At 41.6% G+C, this 22726-nt stretch overlaps 1 protein-coding gene across 4 annotated transcripts in view; it reads left to right on the top strand.

Annotated features, from left to right (window-relative positions):
- Dnm3 (dynamin 3) overlaps positions 1–22726 on the top strand; it is a 482789-nt gene that overhangs the window by 175272 nt on the left and 284791 nt on the right. For 2 of the 4 annotated variants that reach the window (XM_029478095.2, XM_085842512.1), the window contains exons 12-14: positions 6910–6980; positions 16779–16830; positions 17670–17699. In XM_029478095.2, coding sequence (XP_029333955.1) covers positions 6910–6980; positions 16779–16830; positions 17670–17699 — 153 coding nt within the window. The remainder of the gene's footprint in view (positions 1–6909; positions 6981–16778; positions 16831–17669; positions 17700–22726) is intronic. The other 2 variants (XM_029478106.2, XM_029478110.2) reach the window with 1 other exon arrangement.

Raw genomic sequence — 22726 nt, 5'->3', positions numbered from 1 at the left:
ATGTGTGTGTGCACATGTGTGCATGTGTGTATGCACGTGTGCTTGTGTGTGTGTGTGTAGGTGCATGTTTGCCATGACATATGCCAGAAGACAATCTGTGAGAATCAGTTCTCTCCATTACGTTAGTTATAAAAATCAAGCTCAGGCTTGATACCAAGTGTCTTCCTGATGAGTTATTCCATGTCCCAACTTTCATTCTTCCACACACATTTCCATCAATTTCCTCACCCTAGGGATAAACAATGGTACTTAATCTATGGGCATAGTAAAGATGAAATAGACTAGTCCACACACAGCTCTTTGTTCTGGTTACTTACATTTGCATCACTGTGACCATAACACACAACAGAAACAACTCAAGGGAGGGAAATTGTATTGTGTATCCCCCCTCTCCATACAGTTCCAATGACAAATGAAGTTGCAATCCTACCAAAGTTCACATGGGACCAGTGAGTCTATTAGGCTTTCTTACAGAGCAATGGCTCAGTAGCTTTAGCCAGGAGAATGGGTGACCCTAAAGCAGTCACTCTAGAAGGTCTTTACCCACTGTGGATGGTGACACCTCTGTGGTTGCATAGATGGAGCCCCCTCCCCTAACCCTTCCCTAGATGTAGCCTCTAGCCCAGTGGTTCTCAGCCTGTGAATCATGACCCCTTTGAGGTTGAATGATCCTTTCCGGTGGTTATTGAAGGGCATTGAAGATCACAGACATTTATATTGCAATTCATAATAGTAGAAAATTACAATTATGAAGCAGCAACAAAAATAATTTTGTAGTTGGGCATCACCACAACATGAGGAACTGTATTAAAGGGTCACAGCATTAGGAAGGTTGAGGTTCACTACTCTAGTCCTTCTCAGAGATCGAAAGGCCATGCACAGTTAGTTCAGAATTGCACACAACTGATTGGAAGGTTTGGCAGGAAATTCAGGTTAGGGGACCCATGATGCTCTCCACCATCCTTCTAAGAGGGAAAACAAACAGTCAACAAACCCAGGAGTAATGATCTTTGGTGAGTAGGTACAACCTAAATTCTGAAAACGCAGGGGTTTGGCTCAGAGGATAGCCCTCCACAACACATGGCCATAACTTTCAAAGGCTCACCCCAGGTGACACACTTCTTCCAGCCAGGATCCACCTCCAAAATTTCAACAGTCTTCCATAATAGCACCATTATCTGGGGAACAGCATTTAAAACATAAGCCTATGGGAGACATTTCAACTCCAAAGTGCAGCATTTTATGGACAATGCCAAGATATACTGTCTGGCCTGAAGAACCGTCAAGCTCTCTTTGGCTATGGCTGTAGTGACCTCTGATTACCTAGGTGGCAGAATCTGGGGAACCCTGTGGCATGCGGCCCTCTGTGAGCAGGGATGCTGTGGAGGCGATGGTTGTTTTCAAGGAGAAGTATTCTGAGTTTGAAGTTTTATAGCTGGGATCCTGATGGGTGGGATCTGCCCAGTACCCAAAATATTCTTGAGGCCCTACCGTCATCTTGCACAACCACTTGGATTTTCTCTAAGTACGTTAACAGCTACATCTGTTTACCTGCCAACGCAAGCGAGCTCATTTTCCTTCCCCTAAAGCATTTTTTCCACATATTTTGCTTTTTTTGCTCCTGATTCTTTCTGTGAATCTTACTAAAAGCAGTTAGCAATAAGCCATACCACATGCCTGAATTCTATGCTGTCTTGAAGTCTAATCAGTCTAATCAGTCCATTACTTTTTAAATTCAGCCTTAAAAATTTCAAGACACAGGCCAAACCTAGACAAATTCTTTGCCAGAATATAATAATCATACAATGTAAGACATTCTAAGATTTTTTTTTTTGTAAACCCTGTATCTCCATATTTTCAAATCCCTCCTGCAAACCAGCTCCAAAGGCTGAGGAACTACATGGTCAGCTGAGTCACAACTCTACGTCTCTAGTACCTATCTGAGTTCATTACTTTTGCATTATTGAGACTACAGCATCTGAATAAACAACCTAAAGAGGGAATAGGTTGGTTTTAATGGGTCCCAGTCCATCATGGTGGGAAGATATGGGAAAAATCTCACAGTTTGGTGGAAGGAGCATGGGACCAAGTCTGTTCACATGCTGCCAAACCAGGAAGCAAGGAGTGAAATTGGACCCAGGGTTGGGTATAATTGTCAAGGGCCTAGTGACTTCTGCCAGAGAGCTCTACAGCAAGGCTCCAGAACTGCCCCACAGCACCATGAAATAAGGGCAAAGATTGGAAGCATGAACGTGTGAGTAGCACCTTCAGATTAAAACCATAAAATTAACTTGAGCTGTTATTCACTTCTTGAGGCATGGAAGAAATGGGGAAAATGGCCTGTTCTGACTGTAGGGAAACCTTCTGTGTCTCTGATGTATTAATTAATCCACTCTCCACGAGGGAGGTTAGAGATGGAATAGGTGTCTCACTCTTTTTTTTAAGTATTATTTATTTATTCCTGTGCAAGAGAATGTATAAGCACATGTGTGAGTATGTATGTATGTGTGTGTACAAGCATGTGCATGCCTATCTGCATGTACATGGAGACTAGAGGAGAGAATGAAGTAGTCTCATGCATTACACTCTCCACTTGTTCTTTGGAGGCTCATCTTTAGACCATTAGAAGAGCTTCAGAAGTCTCTCCTTGAATAGGATGCTAATGCAGTGGTTCTCAACCTGTGGGCCGTGACCCCTTTAGGGTTGAACGACTCTCTCACAGGGGTCACATATCAGATATCCTGCATATCAGATGTTTACATCATGATCTATAACAGTAGAAAAAAGTACAATTATGAACTAGCAATGAAAATGCTTTTATGGTTGATAATGTTTTCTTGGCTAAGCCAGAAGGCAGTAAGTTTCAGCGATCCCCTCCCCCACAACTCTCTCTCTTGGAGCTAGGGTTCCAGCATATGTTGGGCTTCCAGCTTATTATAGGTACAGGGATTCAGATACCAGCCTTCATGATTGTGCAGCAAGTGCTCTAAACCATTGAGCCCTCTGTCTAGTTTTGGGTTTTCCTTTTAAAGGAATAACCTGAGTGCCTGTTCTGATAACCAGTCAATACCTCTAGGAGCTTGTGGTCTCTCCTGGTTTAGACTTAACAGGAGAAACACATTTGGGAAACATTATCATGCCATTTTGGATAGATATCCATTTACATGCTGGACTGTGTGCTGTCTTGAGCCTTTGCACTGTTGGAAGATCTCATCAGAGCACCCCATTCCCTCAAGTCTCCATGTCTCTGTGATATTTTGAGACATTCTTACCATTTACTTTCTTTTAAAAATTTTTTTTTAAATGAAAGTATTAACCATCCCTGCCCAGGAGACCTTGAGGGTGGAGAGGAATCATCAAATTAAACATGAGAACTCATAAATCTGTAAGTTTTGGTCTTAAAGGTCGCTAAACCACCACACACACCAGCTACTCTTCTAGCTGTTTCTATACACCCAAGTGCACATCAAAGTACTTGTCTCTGTGAGTTGCTGCTGCTATAAGGTACAGATTTGGTTTTCTTCAACCATTAGTCAGTAACTGGGTAAAGCCACATAGAGAAATTCTGAGAAAGTGAAAAAAAAATGTGTACCATTTTCTTCATCCTCCAAACAAAACCTGGCTGTTATCCTCGAGTGAACCCAGACTCCCGTATTCCAGGAATATGACCGAGAAGAGCCACAGCGTTTATTTTTCCACTCTTTTCCAAACTGCAGTCCAAGTTAATGTGTATCTCTGTCCGGGATGCTCACAGTAGCTGTGGGTTATGCTGGCAAATACATGGATATTTCACTCTTAATGCTAGAACAGCTTATTTGTCCTTAAACATTATACTTTATACGGTATGCAGTCTTGGCAAATGAGTCTGGAGAATATGATATCTAGGAGAATCTGACTTGATTTGTGGGAGAATAGAGGTTAATACACTATAGGTAAATTAATAACCATTCCTCAGAAGTTTTCAAGAGATAAAATCAGTTTGTGTATGATATGTAATTTTTTTTCATGAACATACAACATTGCTGGCCTTACAGTTCCTGAGCTCTGGCTTATTTTTTGGGTAGCAGAGTAGGCCCAGAGTGATCTTTAAAATCCATTTTTGGCAGGTCCCTTTGTTATTCTCAGCAAGATTTGGTCAGATGACTAGTTGAGATTAGCCACAAAAGCAAAGCCTCAGGGCCTAGGGTGCTGGGTACTGAGTACTATACTTGATCTTAGCCAAAAGTCTGAGAAGCATGGGGTACTGAGTACTAAGTACTAAAATGGTCGTAACTGGCCATACACTAATTAAATGGGAAGAAATTGCTCACATGAAAACAGACCTTTCTTTTAGATTCATAGATAGTTAACAAAACTAAAACCACAAACATGTATTGCCCATCTATTTTATATGTCATGCTTGGTTCTTGGATAAGATGAGGAATAAAACAAACATTGTCTCTGCTTCTGAAGACATTGGATGCATTTACAGTGGTGTGGTTAAAGACTGTACCTATTTCTGTTGAGTAAGTTACCAAACCAAAGTGATCCAAACAGTTCATTACATTTGTGGCAAACACACACAATAGGTGTCTCAGCGATGCATGGTGCCTGTGTATTGTAGAATTGAGTCATGGTGTAAGGAGGCCTGGTCCTGCATGGTCATAATTAGGGAAGATATTACCAAGGAAACACCCATCCTGGAGTATGATGAAGAGCACGTGCCTTTTAACTGCTATGACGACTCTGGTGCTCTTTAATGACCCTGACAATGAAGGTTCTCAGTGAAAAAGCCCTCACTGTGGCTCTCGGAAGAAGTTCAGCTGGCACAGTGCTTGCCTAGCATGGCCCAGACCCTAGGTTTTATTCTTAGAAGAGATAGAGGCAGAAGGGTCAGGAATGAAAGATCATCCTTGCATGCACAGTAAGTTTATGGCTAGCCTGGGCTACATAAGACATTTTCTCTCTTTCTCATCTTCCTCTTTCTCCTCTTTCTTTTCTTATAAAAGAAAATAAGTCTCAAAAATATGCAAGTATAGACCAGGCAGAGGTTCTTATTTTTAATTTTTTTTACATGTCACCATGTCTCAAAATCCTCAAAAGGATGCAGCACAGTTGAAGGATCAAAAAGTAACATAATGAGAGAAGTTCATCTGAAAATCCCCAGGGTAAATAAAGCCTCTCTCTGGCAATTTCTGCTTGCACCTCTCCCTTCTTGCCTTTCCCAGGTCCTATGGCTGCCCACTGGCCATGTCCTCACAAAGAGGCCTCCCATACCTCTAAGCTGTATTTCACAAGCAAGTAACAGTGAAAAACACCTCTGTGTTGCTTGTCAAAGGTTAAACCCCACTCCTTCCTAAATCCCACCACTACCCATGTTGCTTGAGACACTGGTCCAGGCCCTGGTCAATCGTGAGGCACATTGCATAGAGCTCTGTGCAGAGTATGCCAAGTCGCCTCTGGGTCAAGTACTAACTAGTGCTCTCTAGGAAATGAGGCCCAGTAGGCTGATGGAGCATGTGGAGTAACTGAGGCTGCGGTGCCAGGGAAACATTCCTTGTTGAGATGACAGTTTGACTGAGATTCTGCTGAAGTTTTAGTCAGATAATGAACTTCACTCCTCCGAAGCAGGATCTGCATTTCTTTGTATATTTCTTTTTTTTTTAATTTTTAATATTTTTTATTACGTATTTTCCTCAATTACATTTCCAATGCTATCCCAAAAGTCCCCCATATCCCCCCCACTTCCCTACCCACCCCTTCCCATTCTTTTGGCCCTGGCATTCCCCTGTATTGGGGCATATAAAGTTTGCAAGTCCAATGGGCCTCTCTTTCCAGTGATGGCCAACTAGGCCATCTTTCGATACGTATACAGCTAGAGACAAGAGCTCCGGGGTACTGGTTAGTTCATCATGTTGTTCCCCCTATAGGGTTGCAGATCCCTTTAACTCCTTGGGTACTTTCTCTAGCTTCTCCATTGGGAGCCCTGTGATCCATCCGATAGCTGACTGTGAGCATCCACTTCTGTGTTTGCTAGGCCCCGGCATAGTCTCTTTCAGAGTTGATAAATGAAGTATTCCTATTGCCTAGAGGGAGCTTAAAAAAAAAAAAAAAAAAAAAAAAGAATTGAGCAAGCTGGATTGGGTATTGGTCTAGGGCACCACAAGAAGATCTACAGCATCAACTTACCCTGGGGACTCCCTGAGACTGAACCAGCAGCCAAAGAGCACCCGGGGCTGGACTTAGGCCCCCTATACTTTTGTAGCAGATGTGCAGCTTGGTCTTCATGTGGTTCCTCTAACAATTAGAGCAGGGGCTGTCTAGGTCTCTATTCCTTGCTACTGAATCCCCTTCCCCCTACCTGGGCTACCTTGTCTGGCTTCATCCTGCTTGGACTAGATGTCCCAGGGCGGGTGGTGCCCAACGTGGGGCTTCCCCTTCTCTGAGGAGAAGGAGAGTGGGGAATGGAGGGAGGGATTTGTAAAGATGAACTGAGAGCAGAGGAGGAAGGGGGCTTGTAATCAGGATGCAAAGTGAGTAAGCAAATAAAATAATGAAGTTTTAAAAACGAAAGGGATGGAAAAGGCTAAGAAAACCAAGGAGTAATATGGCTTATATATGCCTGCCTTGCTTAGAACAAAGCCTATGCTTTAGAGGAACAGAATACTTCTAGGTTTGGTGCTCTGACAGCAATCAGTGCCTGTCTGTGAACTACAATGCTATTCTCTTTACATGATACTCAGACTTAGCCACCACATAGATTTTTAACTTACATATTTAGAGTGAAAAACTCCAAAATGGAAAACCTATGTGTTATTTTAATCAAAAGATCACTTTAAAAACCAAATACTGATAAATGACACGAGCTATGTTAACCTATGAGACTTTTGAAGACAGGTCATTACAACAGTGATTCTCTCTGTCTTCTAGGTCCTGCTACTGATTGACATTCAAGTCTCTTACATTAACACCAACCATGAGGACTTCATCGGCTTTGCAAAGTACGTGAGATAACCGATCCTTGTATGCATTCCTACTGCTATTATTTTAAACATATGTTATTAATTCCTACTACAGCAATACTTCCTTTGGCAGGACAGTCTGGGCCAGGGTTATTCTGAATCCATCTACCTTGGAACCCCACAGTTATAGAGCAAGGAAATTTATTATTCTCTTTAGAAAAGACAGTAGTTGGGTCTTTTGTACAGTCATGTGCCTTCAATACTCATTATTCTTGGAAGATGATCTTCAGTGGGTACTTGAACTATCATAGATGAACAACAATAATCACACATTAAAATGTCAGGGTAATATTCTTTCTTCAATTAATGTCAAATACAATTCAAATTGTACCATATATCAAATAATATCAAGGTGGGTGTGGTGGTTCCCACTTGTAATCATAGCCTTTGGGAGGTTTAGTCAGGAGGATTGTTGTGAGCTGAATTCTACCAGCTTGATCTACAGAGTTAGAGGCTGTCTCAGAATGCAATGGACAAAGCCATATAAATAAAATCCAAACAAACAACCGGTAAGATCCAAAATAGTGAGCTGTTTAGACTTCCCTATACCACAATGAGGGGGCCTTAATTTCATTTAAAATTTAGATATGATCTGTTGGACTGACCATACTACTTTTTATAAAATACATATGATCCTCTGCCTTTCAGAGGGTTGTCTAATATGTGACAGGTATGTTAAACCTTAAAATGGCAAGCTCTTCAATTGTCTCACTGGCTTCTCTGAGTACTTTTAAAAGATGAGTGTTATCTTTACATCGTTAGAAATAACAGGAATGCTTTCTTCAATGTCAGTTTTTGGGATGGGAAAACACCAATAAGGATCTTTCAAATTTGTGGCATCTATGTAAGTAAGCTAGATGCAGTGTGTCAAAAGCGAAAACATGTTGCTACCCCAAGTCAAGATGATGGACCAAAAACCCAATGCCTTTTGGAAAGACTCAAGGCTTAAAAGCATCACAAAATCATTGTTACAATTTAAACTTTACTGAGCATTGTGGGTTTTATCCTCCTTGAGATATGGTCTCCTCTAGTCCATGCTAGCCTCAAACTATTTATGTAGCCAAAGATGGCCTTGAACTCTTGATCTTCCTGCCTCTGCTTCATCAGTGCTGAGTTTGCAGGTGTATACAACCCTACCCAGCTTTATCTCCTTTTCTGAGATCAATAGCTATCTGACTACCCATCCACCTATCTATTCACCTACCTACCTATCCACCTATCTACCTTCCATCTACCTATTTACCCACCCACCCACCTACTTACCAACTTATGTACCTACCTACCTACCTACCTACCTACCTACCTACCTACCTACCAACCCACCTACCCACTTGTCTGTCTGTCTGTCAATCTACTGATCACTCTCTGTTCTTTGCTTTCTTTCTTTTGATAGGCTAGGGTTCATTTCTTTTTCCAATAAATTTCAGTATATTTTACCTCAGAGGTTGCAGGGATACATTATTGTATTGATTTTTAGGTTTTCAAAGAAAATTTTCAAGCCTAGAGCTTTCAGACACAGCCTTTGATACAGTGTCTCTGTGATCCAGGGAATGGCTTCTGATTGCCAGTGAGTTGGGCTGTATTTTGTTGAAGAAAAAGAAGTGCTGTTATAACTTTCCCAGAAGATGGAAATGCTGCATGGTTCTCCCCCAAACTTTCTTTTAAAGAGCTGGTCTGGGAGTCAGCAGCTGGGTTGTTTTTGCTTTTGCTTTTGTGTTTGTGTTTCCTCTTACTGATTTAACAAACAGAACAAGGAATAATCAGTCTTGTGTCCCTGTGAGAACTGTTAGAAGATAAATCAATGAAATTAGAAATTAGGTGGAAATGTGTTAGAAAACTATGGTGTAGTCTGTTAAGGTAAGTCTGTCTGTCTGTCTATCTATCTATCTATCTATCTATCTATCTATCTATCTATCTATATCTCTATCTCATCTCTCTCTCCTTCCCTCCCTTCTTTCTCTTCTATCTCTCTCTCTGCCCCTTCCCCCTTACTTGTTTGCCTGGCCTGTTCTCCTCACCCTTTCTCTTCCCATACATAAAACCAAAATAATTTGATCACAGGACTCTCTGTTCCTTTTTAAAATGTGTGTGTGTGTGTGTGTGTGTGTGTAGTTTGTAATACATGTGTGTATGTATATAGGTGGTATATAGTGTATGGTGGACATGTAGGATCATGTGCCCATGCACACATCTGCAGAGCCAGAGGACAAAGCTGGCTGTCTTCTGTTACTCCATGCCTTACTCTTTTGTAAGACCTGGTGTCTGAACTGGATGGAAGTTTATCATCTCTGCTACACTGGCTGGCCAGTGAGTTCCAGGGACCTATCTGTTGCCGACTCCTAATGCTGGGGTTACTGGCACCTATAGCCATGAGTGGTTGTGTGAGTGGGGGCTGAGAATTTGAACTGAAGTACCCATGCTTGGATGGCAAGCACCCACTGAACTACCTCCCCAGCCATGCGGTTTTATTTTGTATTAAAGTTTATAATAACTTTTCTATGATTGCCTCCGGAATATTTTTAGATGCTAATTTCATTATTCCAAAGACAATGCTTAATTTTTCATTAATATGTGTTAATGACATAGTGATGGCTCTCAGCAAGCTATTTCAATACATGCATACAGCACGCTCGATCAGATTTAGCCCCTGTTGATTCCATCCCCCATTTTTCTAGTAATCCCATCAAAGATACTGTTTGGCGCTAAGAATCAAAGGTAAATGTTCTTTCCATTTGTATGCGGAGTACATTTCCGTGTGATGTGAGGTCATCACGAAGATGGGGAAATGTTCATTTCAAAATCACTTTGAAGGATTGTGGTATTTTCTGTGCTTTTAAAAATTAAAAAAGTATGGTCGTAGCTATAAATTTTAAAGTTGGCAGGGGTGCTGTTTCCATCAAGGAAGAAAAATCAAGCCATATTTGAAGATAATTGTGTAAGTATTTCTGAGTTCCAAAGATAGAAAAGCAAGGTCTAGGACGGAAGAAAAGAGGCTCCTGGGTCCTAAGAGTTTCAGTGAGTCGTCACGAGCGTACCGGCCCTCAGGCTTGTGGGATAGCAACATATGTAGGCACGTGTGATGTTTGCAATGAAGCTGACTTTCTGATCTGAAAGTGTTCTTTTGTTGTTATTGTTTTTTTTAAAGGAAAAACAAATGCTAAAACTAGACTGACAGAATCTTTACTTTTAGAATACAATCAGAGCATCTCCAGGTTCCTTCTGCCACGGAATCTATTCTCCACTGAAGGCCTTCCTTCTCCACCTCACGGTTGTTTATTAACTGTAGCCATAAAATCCGTGCCATGTGCAATAAGCCCTGCTGAAGGCTGGCCTTGGAATTTCCTGACTTCTAAAACGTTGTGTTTCAACTATAACAATATAATTTCTGAACCTAAAAGTTCAACATTTCAGATGAAAATATCAACTTTCCTCATGACTTAAAGTTTAATTTGTCCTTCTTCCTCATTGGGGGGAAAATCTCCTAAATTATATTTTCTTAAGTAACCTACCTCGTCTTTGCTATTTGAGAAAATGAGGCCTGGGCCAGCTGTCTGTCAGTTCCCAGCATTCCCAGCAGTCACACTGTTTGAACAGAAGGGCAAATGCCTTCGCCTAATGTCTTGGGAAGTGAAAGTTCAAATTCTTGTGCCCTTCTTGGATTCATTCTTGGACCCAAATTGCCTCTGGAGTCCCCAAGATTTATGCAGTGCGTGGTTTAAGAGAACTGAAGCCCCGGTCATGGACCATTAAAGACACATCCCCCCACCCTAAGCAGCAGACCTCAAGGTCAGTTTAGCTTCCCGTCTGCTGAGGAGATCTGAACACCTGTTTTCTCACACTTGAAACGACACAGTGAGCTTACTTCAGATCTTGTTATGTGAGCACCATGAAAATGCTGGGGCCTGGGACCCTCACTGTGTCTCTCTGCAGATCCTGCGGAATGCCTCTGTTGCCGTTTATCAAAGGCAGTGAGTTTAAGCCTTCCACTAAACGCCAGAGCCAGCAGGGCAGGGCCTTTCCTGTTACATTCTTCTTTCTTGTTTCCCTACAGCGAAAATAACTTCTAAAGTAATGATGTTCCTTGTTCCTGCTCTTTACCCCGGAGTGTCCCCTCTCTTTAGTTGTGCAGCCAGAGCTGGGCTACCAGGGTATAACAGAGGGGTTTTTGTTTTGTTTTTTGAGGGATTGTTTTGTTTTTGACTCATATCCAAGTTTAGGGATAAAATGTTTGAATGTTTGGTCCCTGGTCGGGGTGGTTATCAGGTAGAACTCTTAAGTGTAGACAAATTGAAAAGACATTGCAAGTATCACTCCTCTACATTAGCATAAAGAATGCAGAGAGTGGGAGAAAGATCATTCTCTAGGGAAGAGTACACTCATTGGTAACCCAGTGCCAAATGATCATACATGAAAGCATACATACAAGTAACATTATGCACATTGAGCAGGTTGTATTTATGTATTTAGAATTATATATAGACAATCCATGCCTGTCATCTGACACCCTTGAGTACTCCTTATTGACAAGGTCTGGCCCTTTGCTTCAGTGGTCTATGATCTTCCACACACTCTGGTCTGGTTTTTCTCTTTCTACTCCAGTCTTTCTTCTTCAGCCATCTTTAGAGGCAGCTGATCCTTTGCTGTCTTTCTTCCTTAGGCTGCTTCCTTCGTTAGTCATAACATTATGACTAACCAAACTCCCTGACCCCAGTGCTTGTTCACCAACTCTGTTGGAAGACTCTGAATCCAGATCTTTGTTCTAGGATCTTTTATCCTGAACTACTCATGATGTTTGGCCTCTGCCAGAATGTTCTGCTTATGTGTCCAAGAGAAGCCTCAACCCAGCATCTCCTGAAGGCATTTCCATGTCATAGCCTGCAGTTCTTCCCTTGTCTCCTCTCTCTGTGGATACTCCCTTAGTTGCTTAAACTGGAAATCAGACATCATTCTGTGTTTCTTATTCTCTCTCTCCCTCCCTCCGTCCCTCCGTCCCTCCGTCCCTCTGTCCCTCCGTCCCTCCCTCCCTCCCTCCCTCTCTTCCCCCTCCCTCCTTCCCTCCCTCCCCCTCTCCCCTCTCTATCCTTGTTAACTCTGTTTGGTTTTATTTCCATGTTATGTTTCTGAGTTTGACTCCTTCCCTCAGCCATTGTTGCTTTTCTTCTCTTATTTGGGTTGCTACACAAGTTTCCCTGCCTCCTGTCCAGGTCTTTTTCACTCTTTTGAGGATTCTCCATTGCTTTCAGGATAAAGTCTGAATTAATTAGCACGACTCCCAATGTCTTTTATCCCTGTCTTCTGCTTCTAACTTCAGCTGGCTACATGGTTATCAGCTCTTTCTAGTCTAACCCCCCAAATTTATATTCCAGCATTTCATAGTCCCCAAATAAATATTTCTTTACTACATGCATATACTATGGTTCTTTAGAGTATTTGAATTTGTTTTGCAGCTAGACATTGATAGTTTGATTGTATATAAGCATGGCATAAAAATAAAATCCCAACAATGTTTCTTAAGAAGCTGGTGAGATGGCTCAGTAGGCAAAGGTGCTACTGCCAACCCTGACAACCTAGATCAGTCCCCAGGACCACATGGTGAAAGAAAAGAAGTGACTCAGACAGATTGTCCTCTGACCACCACACACGTACAGTGGCACAGGGGCTGTTACATCTCTTCCCCAGACAAACAAACAAACAAACAAACAAACAAACACATCAGCAATGTATTTCTTAAGGAACTACCTTCAGCTTTGTGTTTGGTGTTATCAATGGATCGATGGTAGAAGAACTAAACTGCATACAGTACACCATCTGCTATCAAAGTGTGGACATTGTTGGAGAAGCAAGAAAGACCTGCCTATACCACCAGCCAGGTTATACAGTATAGGCACAAACCCAAGGCTTTGGGGCTCATGGCAAGGAGAGATAACTGGAGGCTTCTCAGAAGACAGAATGTATAAAGGGAACTTGATTTGACTATAAACACTGAGGAGAAACCCAACATCTGAAGGAGCTGGTCTGGGTTGGCTGCCTCTTCTCTTTCTGGCTTTAGAATCAATACTGCCCATTTTGGGGAAGTAATTTTTATAAAAGCAGTTCTTCGGCCAAACTATTTTCTGGCTTAGAAACACTAAATGCTATCTGTTCTTCTTTCAAATACTCTGTAACTGGCCTCAATGTAAGCTTATTTGTCTAGAAGAATTTTAAGGCCATTTACAAACTGCATCCATGAATTCACAGTCAAAGCTTTGCCTTCAGCTTCCCTGAGTCCTCCCCTCTCCACACCGTGGCTTTGTTGGCTCCCTCCTTGTAGAATACAGTGAATGTTTTCTTGTGTTAAAATTCACATTTTACATTTTCTACAAAAGTCTTAGGACAGCAGACTGAAATAGTATTCCTGGTCTTTGAATGTTGCAAGCAATTCCCAGGTATAAGGACTTAGTTGATGAATGGTCACACATATCCCTAGCACACTCTTCTGAATTTCTGTCTCTGTGTTGTTCACAGAGGAGGACATGGCAGAAGAAGTGATGTCATGGCTTCTTTTGTTTGGATGGCTTCTAATGGGCTTAATTTTATAAAAATTTCAATTTTTCTATTATTTACTTTAAAGACCATTATGTCTTAAGTATGCGTGCAATAGACTGAATATGGTTTTATGCTGCTGTATCTGGCAAAACTTTGCACAGTGAAAGAGACATTCATACACATAATAGGAGCTGAGGTAATTGTATCCCAAATCTGAAAAATAGGACTCTTCTTTTTCTTTTCTTTTTAATATAGTCCCTTGTTTTAATAAAGCTTATCCTTTATTTGTTGTGTGTATGTATACACACACACACCTTCTTCACTTGAACTCACACTTTTGGTTAAAAAGACCATACCTTATTCATCTTACTTCTTCAAGGTTGTTGCACTAAAATTGTTTGATTTGTGTCAAATTAAAACACAGTATAGTAACATATGTTATATGATAGCCGAGATAACCTAGCACATATCCATATCCAAGAATAAAACTAAAGACTCAAATTAACTTTAATTCTTCACATGTTCTATTATGAACACATTCTTAAATAATTCAGCAACTCAGTTACCAAGAATTATGATAATGGGTGTATTTTAATTAAATAGCTTGCTTTTTTATTATTTGTGGAACAACTGTGTGAACCCAATTACATAATTACCAGCCATATGTTTGAATTTATGGGGGCAGTGGCTAAAAAAAAAGTATTCATTAGGTAGAAAGTAATGGTAGTTAGTATTTACTCTAACCCTAGTACTTTAGATTGGCTCATAAGTAAATCTGTTTTTCCTCTGTGTAAGCGGCAGAGAGCAAACAAGCATTGTTCCCTACAGGATCCCTGTCAGCAGAAACATCCACTATCTAACATTGCTAATATTTTGAGAGAAATGCTGTGGCTCAGTGCATTTGGATCTAGAAGGAGCCCAAGAAGGCTTTGTGTGTATATCAGGGAAGCATCCTTGCCTACCATGGAGGAGGTCTTAGATTCAATCTCTAACACTGCAGATAACCCCAATCAGAAGCCAAAACTAACTACCCAGACAGACAAAACCTTGAGCCCAAGAGACAACTTATCCAGCCCACCCTCCTTCTCTGTCCGAGTCACCCACACCCCTGATGATTCACAGCTTCACACTTTGCCACTGATCATACTAATTAGAGGCTTGTTAAAGGTGTGCCACCTTAAAGACACAAGCACAACCAAGGCACACTCACATTGCAGTAGACATTTTCCTGTTTATTCCTAGAAGATGGGTGAACCCAGGAGGTCCCTGGAAAGGTGACTTTGGAGAGACAATGTAGGGGGAGAGAAAGAGACAGAGAGAGACAGAGAGAGAGAGACAGAGAGAGACAGAGAGAGAGACAGAGAGAGAGAGAGACAGAGAGAGAGAGACAGAGAGAGAGAGACAGAGAGAGAGAGAGACAGAAAGAGAGACAGAGAGAGATACAGAGAGACAGAAAGAGACAGAGAAAGAGAGACAGGGAGAGACAGAGAGACTCAAGTTCAATGAGAGTAGTATTTGAGACATCCAATGGGCCAGGTTTGGTGGGCAGCCAGAGGGCAGTGTGGGCACATGGGATCCTGGCCACAGACACAAGCTGGCTTTTCCATGGTGCTTACAAAACACTGAGAACACTGGGCTAAGATTCCTTAAAGGAATGGCTGAGAAGAAATGAGGGGAAATGGTCATTTAGCTAAGAATAATTAAACTAAGCCAAAGGTAAGAAAGAAGCTAAAGTTAGTGCATTAATAGCGAAAAGCAAAAGCACACTATCTCCAGCAACTAGAGACATAGTGTTACCTTTCAGCGCCCACCCTGCCCAGCCTCAACCGAGTGCAGTGTGTGGTTTTTATGAGTCTGAGCAGAGGCAAGCAGCTTAACTATATCAGGGGAGATTGTGAAAATCTGCTGTTTTGAACAACTGTTCTAAGTGGGTTTTTGATTTCTATCTCACTACTGAACCATAACATGTACTCACTTTTCGCAGACAGCCTGTGGCTTTAATCTATCTCTCCTTTACTTCAGCTCATCCCACTGTTCTCTGGACATAAACTTTAGATGAACTGACAGAGGGTAGGCAATTGCTAGTCCTGCCAGAATAACTGAGATGAGATATGCTTTCTTATGATGGGGCTATGGATCCAAAAGCCTTCATTCCTCTGAGAGCTAGAATATTATCACATTTAACAGTGAGAATCTGGGGCAAAGTTGTTAGGAGTGACAACAGACGTTAGCCCTCCCTTCCATGCTCACTGTGAAGTGGGGAAGTGTAACACCAGTCTCGAGAAACTTCTCATTCAATAGATAACCTGCTGCCATGTTTGCTACAGCTCCTCTGTAGAAGCCCTGGGGATCGAGCAGTAAGCCAAACAGACACAGAGTCTCTTGTCTTCCAGTTTGATGTGGAAGGGTGCGTGTGGTGAAACAGACACAAACCAAACTTCAGTAGGTTGGAAGGTGAAATCTTGTAGTGAGAAAGATAGTGAGGGAACAGGGGTTCCCTGGAGGAAAGCAGGGACCCAGTTTTATATAGTGACCGACTTAAGCCTCACTGTAAAGATAAATTTGGGCCAGCACTCGAAGAGATGTTAGGGACCTTGTGGACGTATAGGAGAAATATCTTTAGAGCAGTAAGCCAGCTCGAAGCCTCTTGTGCAGGGCCTATGTTGAATGGCTCAGGCCCAGCCTTGGTGACGGGACCTCACCAGTGAATGAGCTGGAGGGAAGGGGAGCTGCATCACAGTGGCAGAGAGTGGAGTAGGGCCTTGAAAGCTATGGCAAGGACCTTGGCTTTGGCCTTTGAATAGAACAGTGTTGATGGAAGTAGAGGGTAATGCACAAGAAAATAATCCACGCTACAGGCTGTGTGAATGAAAATCACTAGTGCATGGAAAATAGTGTGCACTCCGTAAACACCATTTGATGTTGGTCTCCTTTATCGTGTGTACTGTAAGAAGTCCCCTGCACACCACCACACCAACCAACCCGTTGTGATTAATGTAGTTTTTTTCCCCCACATGGAGTAATTATAGTTTTTATTTCTGGTTGCTAATTACTGAAAGAAATCCCACTGAGTTGTTTTATCTTCCAGAATTAGACGGAGCTGGCTTGATGCTGTTTCTTCTGCCCCGAGTTTGTCTGTCTTTTTTTTTTTTTTTTTTTTTTTAATGTGTAATGTGTTTTAGTATCTGTTACTTGTTCAGAAAAAAAAAAAAGGTCTGAGTTTCTTCAGTGCTTCTCCTTTGCTTTTCTCAGTGCTCAGCAGAGGAGCAGTCAGGTTCACAAGAAAAGCACAATTGGAAATCAGGTAGGAACCGTGTAAGCAACCCAGTGCATGCATGCCCCAAAGCATTGGAACTAAACTGCTTGACTGACAGCTTTTTTTTAAAATGCAAATTGGTCATATGTAGGTTTTGCTTAAGGTGCAGCTTTTTGTTTTGTTTTTTGCTTTTCACGTTTTTTGGACCGAATTTTGCATTTCGTTTTGGCTATTTTTTGCAGTTGTTAACCCTACCATCTCACCTTACATAAACCGCTACTTGCTGTGCTTTTTGACTTAGACTCTTTGTGTCCTCTTTTGCTTGCTTCCATTACCACCAAACTTAATTTAACCTTGAACCCCAAGGAGGTTCAAGGTTAACAATACGGTGAGTAGTTGCATGGGCTTCCGGGGTGCTGGCTGGCTAGTTCACACGTTTGCACAGCTTGGTAACAGTGAAGGGACGGCTCAGAAAGAAGGCAGTGTTGGGTTTAATCTCTGCCACGCCAACTTTCTATTGGCTCTTGATGATGTTAATTGCTAAGGTGATCTGCTCACTTGAGTTTTTTGAGCTTTGGGGCTGACCAGCTGTCTCTGACTAACAGCGCTCTGCAGAGATTGCATTAACTCCGACAGTTTGCTGTCTCTTCTGTGTTTTATGTGATCATGAATATTTGCATTGTTATTTCTTTTCAAGTCAAAACAATGATGATATTTTTTAAAGCTCTTTTTTTTTTAACACAGAGGTACAATTATTGAACAAATTGAAACCTCGGCTATAGACAATTTTTTCCCATTGTTTTGAAAGGAGAAGATGTAATAACAGACTTTATTTTAAAACCTTTCTCTTTTTTTGAACTAAAGCATATAATTCTTTGCTATTTCAGGGAACCAATCTTCCGCCTTCACGGCAAATTGTACGAGCTAAGTTCTGTAAGCCTTACTGTTGCTTTTTTAATTTAGCTTCCCCAGGGCACAGTTTGTCTTTAACTGATTAACTCAACTAGCGCTTGCTACTAATCTTTTTTTTTTAAAACTTAGGTTGTCTTGTTATTAACCCTCTAGCACTGAAATCTAACTCCTCTTTGGAGGGTCATCCTTCACTGCTAATAACTCGCTGTGGTTGAAAGGTATGGACTGGTAACCCCCAATGCTGTAATAACTAACCCTTCACCTGCTGGGTCTTGGATGTCTCTCTAATTTTAATGGGCCTTTAAAACCATTAAAATCATTAACGATCCCCCCCATCCTCTTCTGCTTTGTTGTTCTGAGACATAAGCCTTTCTCCCTCCTACATATAACAATTTCAATACGTGTACCTGATGCTTCAAAAAGGTGGGTGAACACTGGTTATCTGACTTTGATATAGTTATTTGTAAGCTTACCCAATTCTAATTATTTGAATTTTTTTAAGAATAAAAATCGCAGAGCAAAATCACACTAATTTTTTTTTAAAAAATATGGCTACAGAGTTGAATTTTTTTTTTAATATTAGATGGTCTCTTTGCTTTTTATAGAAGTCTAAAGGCATGGTCAAATGAGCACAGAGGGATTTAGGAAGAAAGTGTGTTCTCATTTGTGCTATGAAAGAAATAGGCTTGTCCCTCCGGCTGCACAGTCTGAGAAGGCAATTGGTGCGTAGGTCAGTTATTTGTCCCCACTATTTAGGAAAACACAAGCTTTGGTGTTTCTGAGTTCAACTTTAACCATGCCCCTTTGCAGCCACGGAACTTTATCCAAAATGACCCCAAGTTGCTCAAATATGCCATGGGAAAAACAGAGTGTATCTCTGGGAAGTTATATGGGGAGGCGTGGAGGAGCACGGGATGGAGGACTGTCAAGAGTTAAAGGCCAGCCTGACCTGCATCGTGAGATCCAGTCCAACAGGGCTACAGAAGAGAATCTCTACTAGGTGATTGTGGATGTCAGAAACAGTATGCATAAAGATGCTGCCACAGCCAAGTGTAAGATAATGCACACCCGAGAAAGAGTACAGTCGTTGCTCCCAGAGGGCATGTGCTACTTGGAACTTATATATGAAAATGTATAAAGTTTGAGAAAATTATAGACATTAAAAGATGGGTATAAGGAAGTATTTGGAAAATTAGAAGTTATAATAAATTATTCCAATGCCCACAATGTCTAGGCTTGGTGTGGCAGAGGTTTACCTATAAATGTTCCCTCATGGTCAGTATATACAGGTAGGAAATACAATAGTGTAGTGGCCTAGAAGCCTGCTTTAAGTTAGATCTGAATTGTTGAAAGCTTGGAATAGTTCTCAGAGAATCTCTAAATGCTGAGGTCATAGCTGTGTTTCTGTTGACTTCATTTTTGCCAAGGACATCAAATTCCCCACCTAATGGAGGTTTTATAACCCCAAATAACAGAATTGGGTGCATGTTGGAAAATAGTCCTCCAAACTCTTAGGGTTACTCAAGTCTTGAAAGTCAAAGTAATCTTAGCTTTAGAAAAACAGTATGTATACAATGTCATGCAGAACCCAGCATTCTCCTGCATCCTCTCATCCAGCCCATTGATGTAGTGAAACAAGTTAACAGGACCAGCTGGGAGACTAAATGAAAGGGGTAAATCTCTAATTTTAGGTTAGACTTTTCTTGCCATTTAAAGGAGTTCTCTCAATTTGTAAATATTAGCTTGTGAATCTCAATAACTTACCTTCCAGAATCAAATCCTGCCATTTATAACACATGACCATGTATTTAAGAGGATCTTGTATGATTTTTCTGCCTAGCAGAGAGATACTACCACGACTTAAAAGTTGTTTTCTTTATGAATCTTGGTATTTTATGTTCACTGGGTTTAGGTACAAATAGTTTGCCTTTGAAAAGGCACAGAGCCAGGGACCTTACTTCCCAGCCTTCTCACTGCTGCTACATGTATGATAAAGCTGAAGTGTCTCAGCGTCTCTCAACCGATACATCCACTCTGCAGGCCTCTCAAGGCTTTGAGGCATGAGGCAAACTTGGTAACCTCCATGCAACAGAAATAACATAGGATGCTACCCCACTCATCTTTATCTGCCTTGATATTTTAGCAGTCCTACAAACCAATGCCAACATGTACCGCCTAAAATTATAATCATGCAATTTGCATAAAGCTGGGCTTTTCATCATTTAAATGGAAGCTTCAGCCATCTCTCTACTCACTGAACATGTATTTAAAGTCTAAGTGTGCCAAAGCCTGTGGCAATGTGTATGGCAGTAAGATGTACTGGCAGCACAGTTGGGGGACATTAGTAAGCAAGTACCCAGTGTTCTGTACCAATTCTTGATACTTTTGTTCAGCCGAGCTGTACTGAAATACCACTTCCGGCTCTGTCCTGTGTGATTGACTACTTTCCCTCCTCAGGGTCTTACACTGTCTCATTTTACTGCTCAAGTTTTTCTTCCGACATTTTGCTAATAAATTCACAAATTTGATTAACTAGGAAGAATTTCAAAAGCTTTGGGGATGAACTGGATGCTAGCAAGAGGGTTCAGGACTCCATTGCCCTTAGACTTGGCCACAGGAAAGGAACAAAAAAGGCTAGGTTTTGATTCAGACGCAAAGCACTGACAGATCTGTTGAATATGAATCTAGATTCACAACTTGGGCAGTCAGAGTGAGCACTTCTAGTAGGAAATTTGCTGTTTGATGTGCCTTGAGTTCAGAAGAGACAGAGACCTTCTTTAAAGTTACAGGAGAGCCATTGATAGATTTCCATTAGGGAAGGGAAATTAACTGATTTTATATTAGAAAAGTCTACAGAATGGTTTGAAAGAGCACAAGTACAGATCCAGAAATTAATGGTGCTTTTAAGTAACTTGTGTTAAAAATATAAATATTGGTATCAGGGAGCATATAGAAGAAGGAAGAGATTCAAACTGTTTTCTTAGGAGTAGTTGTGAATAGTTATTGAAGGGGTGTGGTGCCCTTCCAGGCTTATATCAAAGGGAATACACTGACAAGGGAAGGCAGGAAAAGGAACATGTTAGAGTGGGTGGGAAAGAGTGTGTGAGTTGTCTGTGTCTGTCGGAGACATCATTACAGCTTGGAGTTTGGGAGTCACGTAGAATGGAGGGATATGTTTTACAGTTGCTAATAGTTATCAAAGTAATGGGAGGGATGAGACTAACTCCAAAGAGTGATACCATAAGAAGAAATACAGGGTCCAAAGAACGATGGAGAAAGAACTAGAACACACTAGAAACTGAAATAGAATTAAGAGGTGGGTTTAGGTACAAATAGTTTGCCTTTGAAAAGGCACAGAGCCAGGGATCTCAGGAAGTGTAGGGGTGGTTGTCAGGATGTAAGGTGTCATCTGAGACCTAGTGATGTCAGTGGTCCTATTGGTCTTACAGACTGCTCTTCTAGTCTGTAATTCAAAGCTGATATCAAGCTGAAAATACATAAAACTGAACTGTTATGATCTGAGATTTTTCCAGAGTCAGTATGGAATGGCAAAAGAAAATTCACATTGCAGGTTTGCAGAGAGAGAAGTGCGGCAAGGGACTGCTTGATGGTGATGGTTTGGATTGTGTATAAACTAGGAGACATTAACCAAGCAGCAAACAGCCTCTGAATCTTAGCAGCCATTACAATGAAAGCCTTAGGTAGTGGACTGTGACAGACCCAAGAAGTCAGGAAGATGGCTGTCCCACTCTCACGATGAAGACTCATGTCGGCTTGACAAGATGCTTGAGAGCAACAACTGAAGGAAGTGAGTGTGACTTTGACTTGTGGTTCCCATCCATACATTAATGCCTTCATTCTTTCTCACTCTCCTGAGCCAGGACATCATGGTTTGAAAAAGCATAGCAAAGCAAATTGCTTACCTGTGCCAGCCATGAAGCTGAGACCAAGGAAGGGTCAGACAGAAGATGCACCTTTCTGAGGGCATCAAGGACACACGGTGACCTACTGATGCCATCCAATTATGTATCCACTGATATACATTGATTGATCACCTATGTCAGAACTCTCATGGTCCAGAGGTTTTCCCAAAACTTACCAGCTGGCAACCAGGCCTTGATCCTCGAAACCCCAAGGGACATTTCATATCAAAACAATAATATGATGGCCAGACTTGAGAGCAGTGCCCTCCACAGTTGTTTGGGCTTACTGAATGATACAGGAGACAAGAAGGTGCATCTGAACTTGTGTAAAGAAAAAAAAAGATGATGTTGGCAGAAAGTTGAAAAGCAATCAATTTGCTGGGATGCTGGAGGTTTCAGTGAAGTCAGAGGAAATAAGTCCCAGGATTAAGGAGAAGCAGAGTGAGGTGTGGGCCCAGAGCTGGCTTGTCACCTGGTCCCAAGGCCTGGAGTGGGGATGGGCCTTCTCACCTGAAACTTGGAGCTGCTGTTCAAAGAAGAGAGCCCAACCACTCCAGGAGACGCACCAGGGGATGGTATGAGTTCTTTGATTGTCATCTGGACCGTTCCTTCTGGAGGAGGAGATGCTTGGGAAAGTTACCATCTCAAAATCCTAACAGTGGTTTAACGCCTCCTTATTAGAACTCATGGCTATCTGATGGGCCAACTTAATGATTTTCCCCCAATCTATTATCAAAACTCCACTTCCCACTTTCCCTTTCCTTTAAAAATACTTCTGTAGATTAGTGTAAGATTGAGAAGCTGAATATTTGGATCAATCTTCAGTTATGAAAATGTAAAGTCACTGTGTAAGCAGAAGCACATTGCTGCCGAGTAGCGAATCTGAAATGAGAGAACACGGATAGCTGCTATTCAGATTTTTATAAATGTTAAATGACATAGATAGTGGGAAGTAAACATAGAAGTGGTTCCAGGAATGTGTGCATGTGTGACTGTGGGTGTGCATGCATGTATGTGCATGTGGGTATGCGTGTGTGAGGGCAAGAGGGAGAGGGAGAGGGGGAAGGGGAGGGGGAGGGGGAGAGGGAGAGGGAGGGGAAGAGCTTGTT

Source organism: Mus caroli, unplaced genomic scaffold, assembly GCF_978045245.1.
Source record: "Mus caroli unplaced genomic scaffold, Mus_caroli_1 scaffold_1, whole genome shotgun sequence".
NCBI classification, from domain to species: Eukaryota; Metazoa; Chordata; class Mammalia; order Rodentia; family Muridae; genus Mus; species Mus caroli.
The sequence above is the reverse complement of the archived record's forward strand: the minus strand, read 5'-3'. Positions and strand labels throughout refer to the sequence as shown.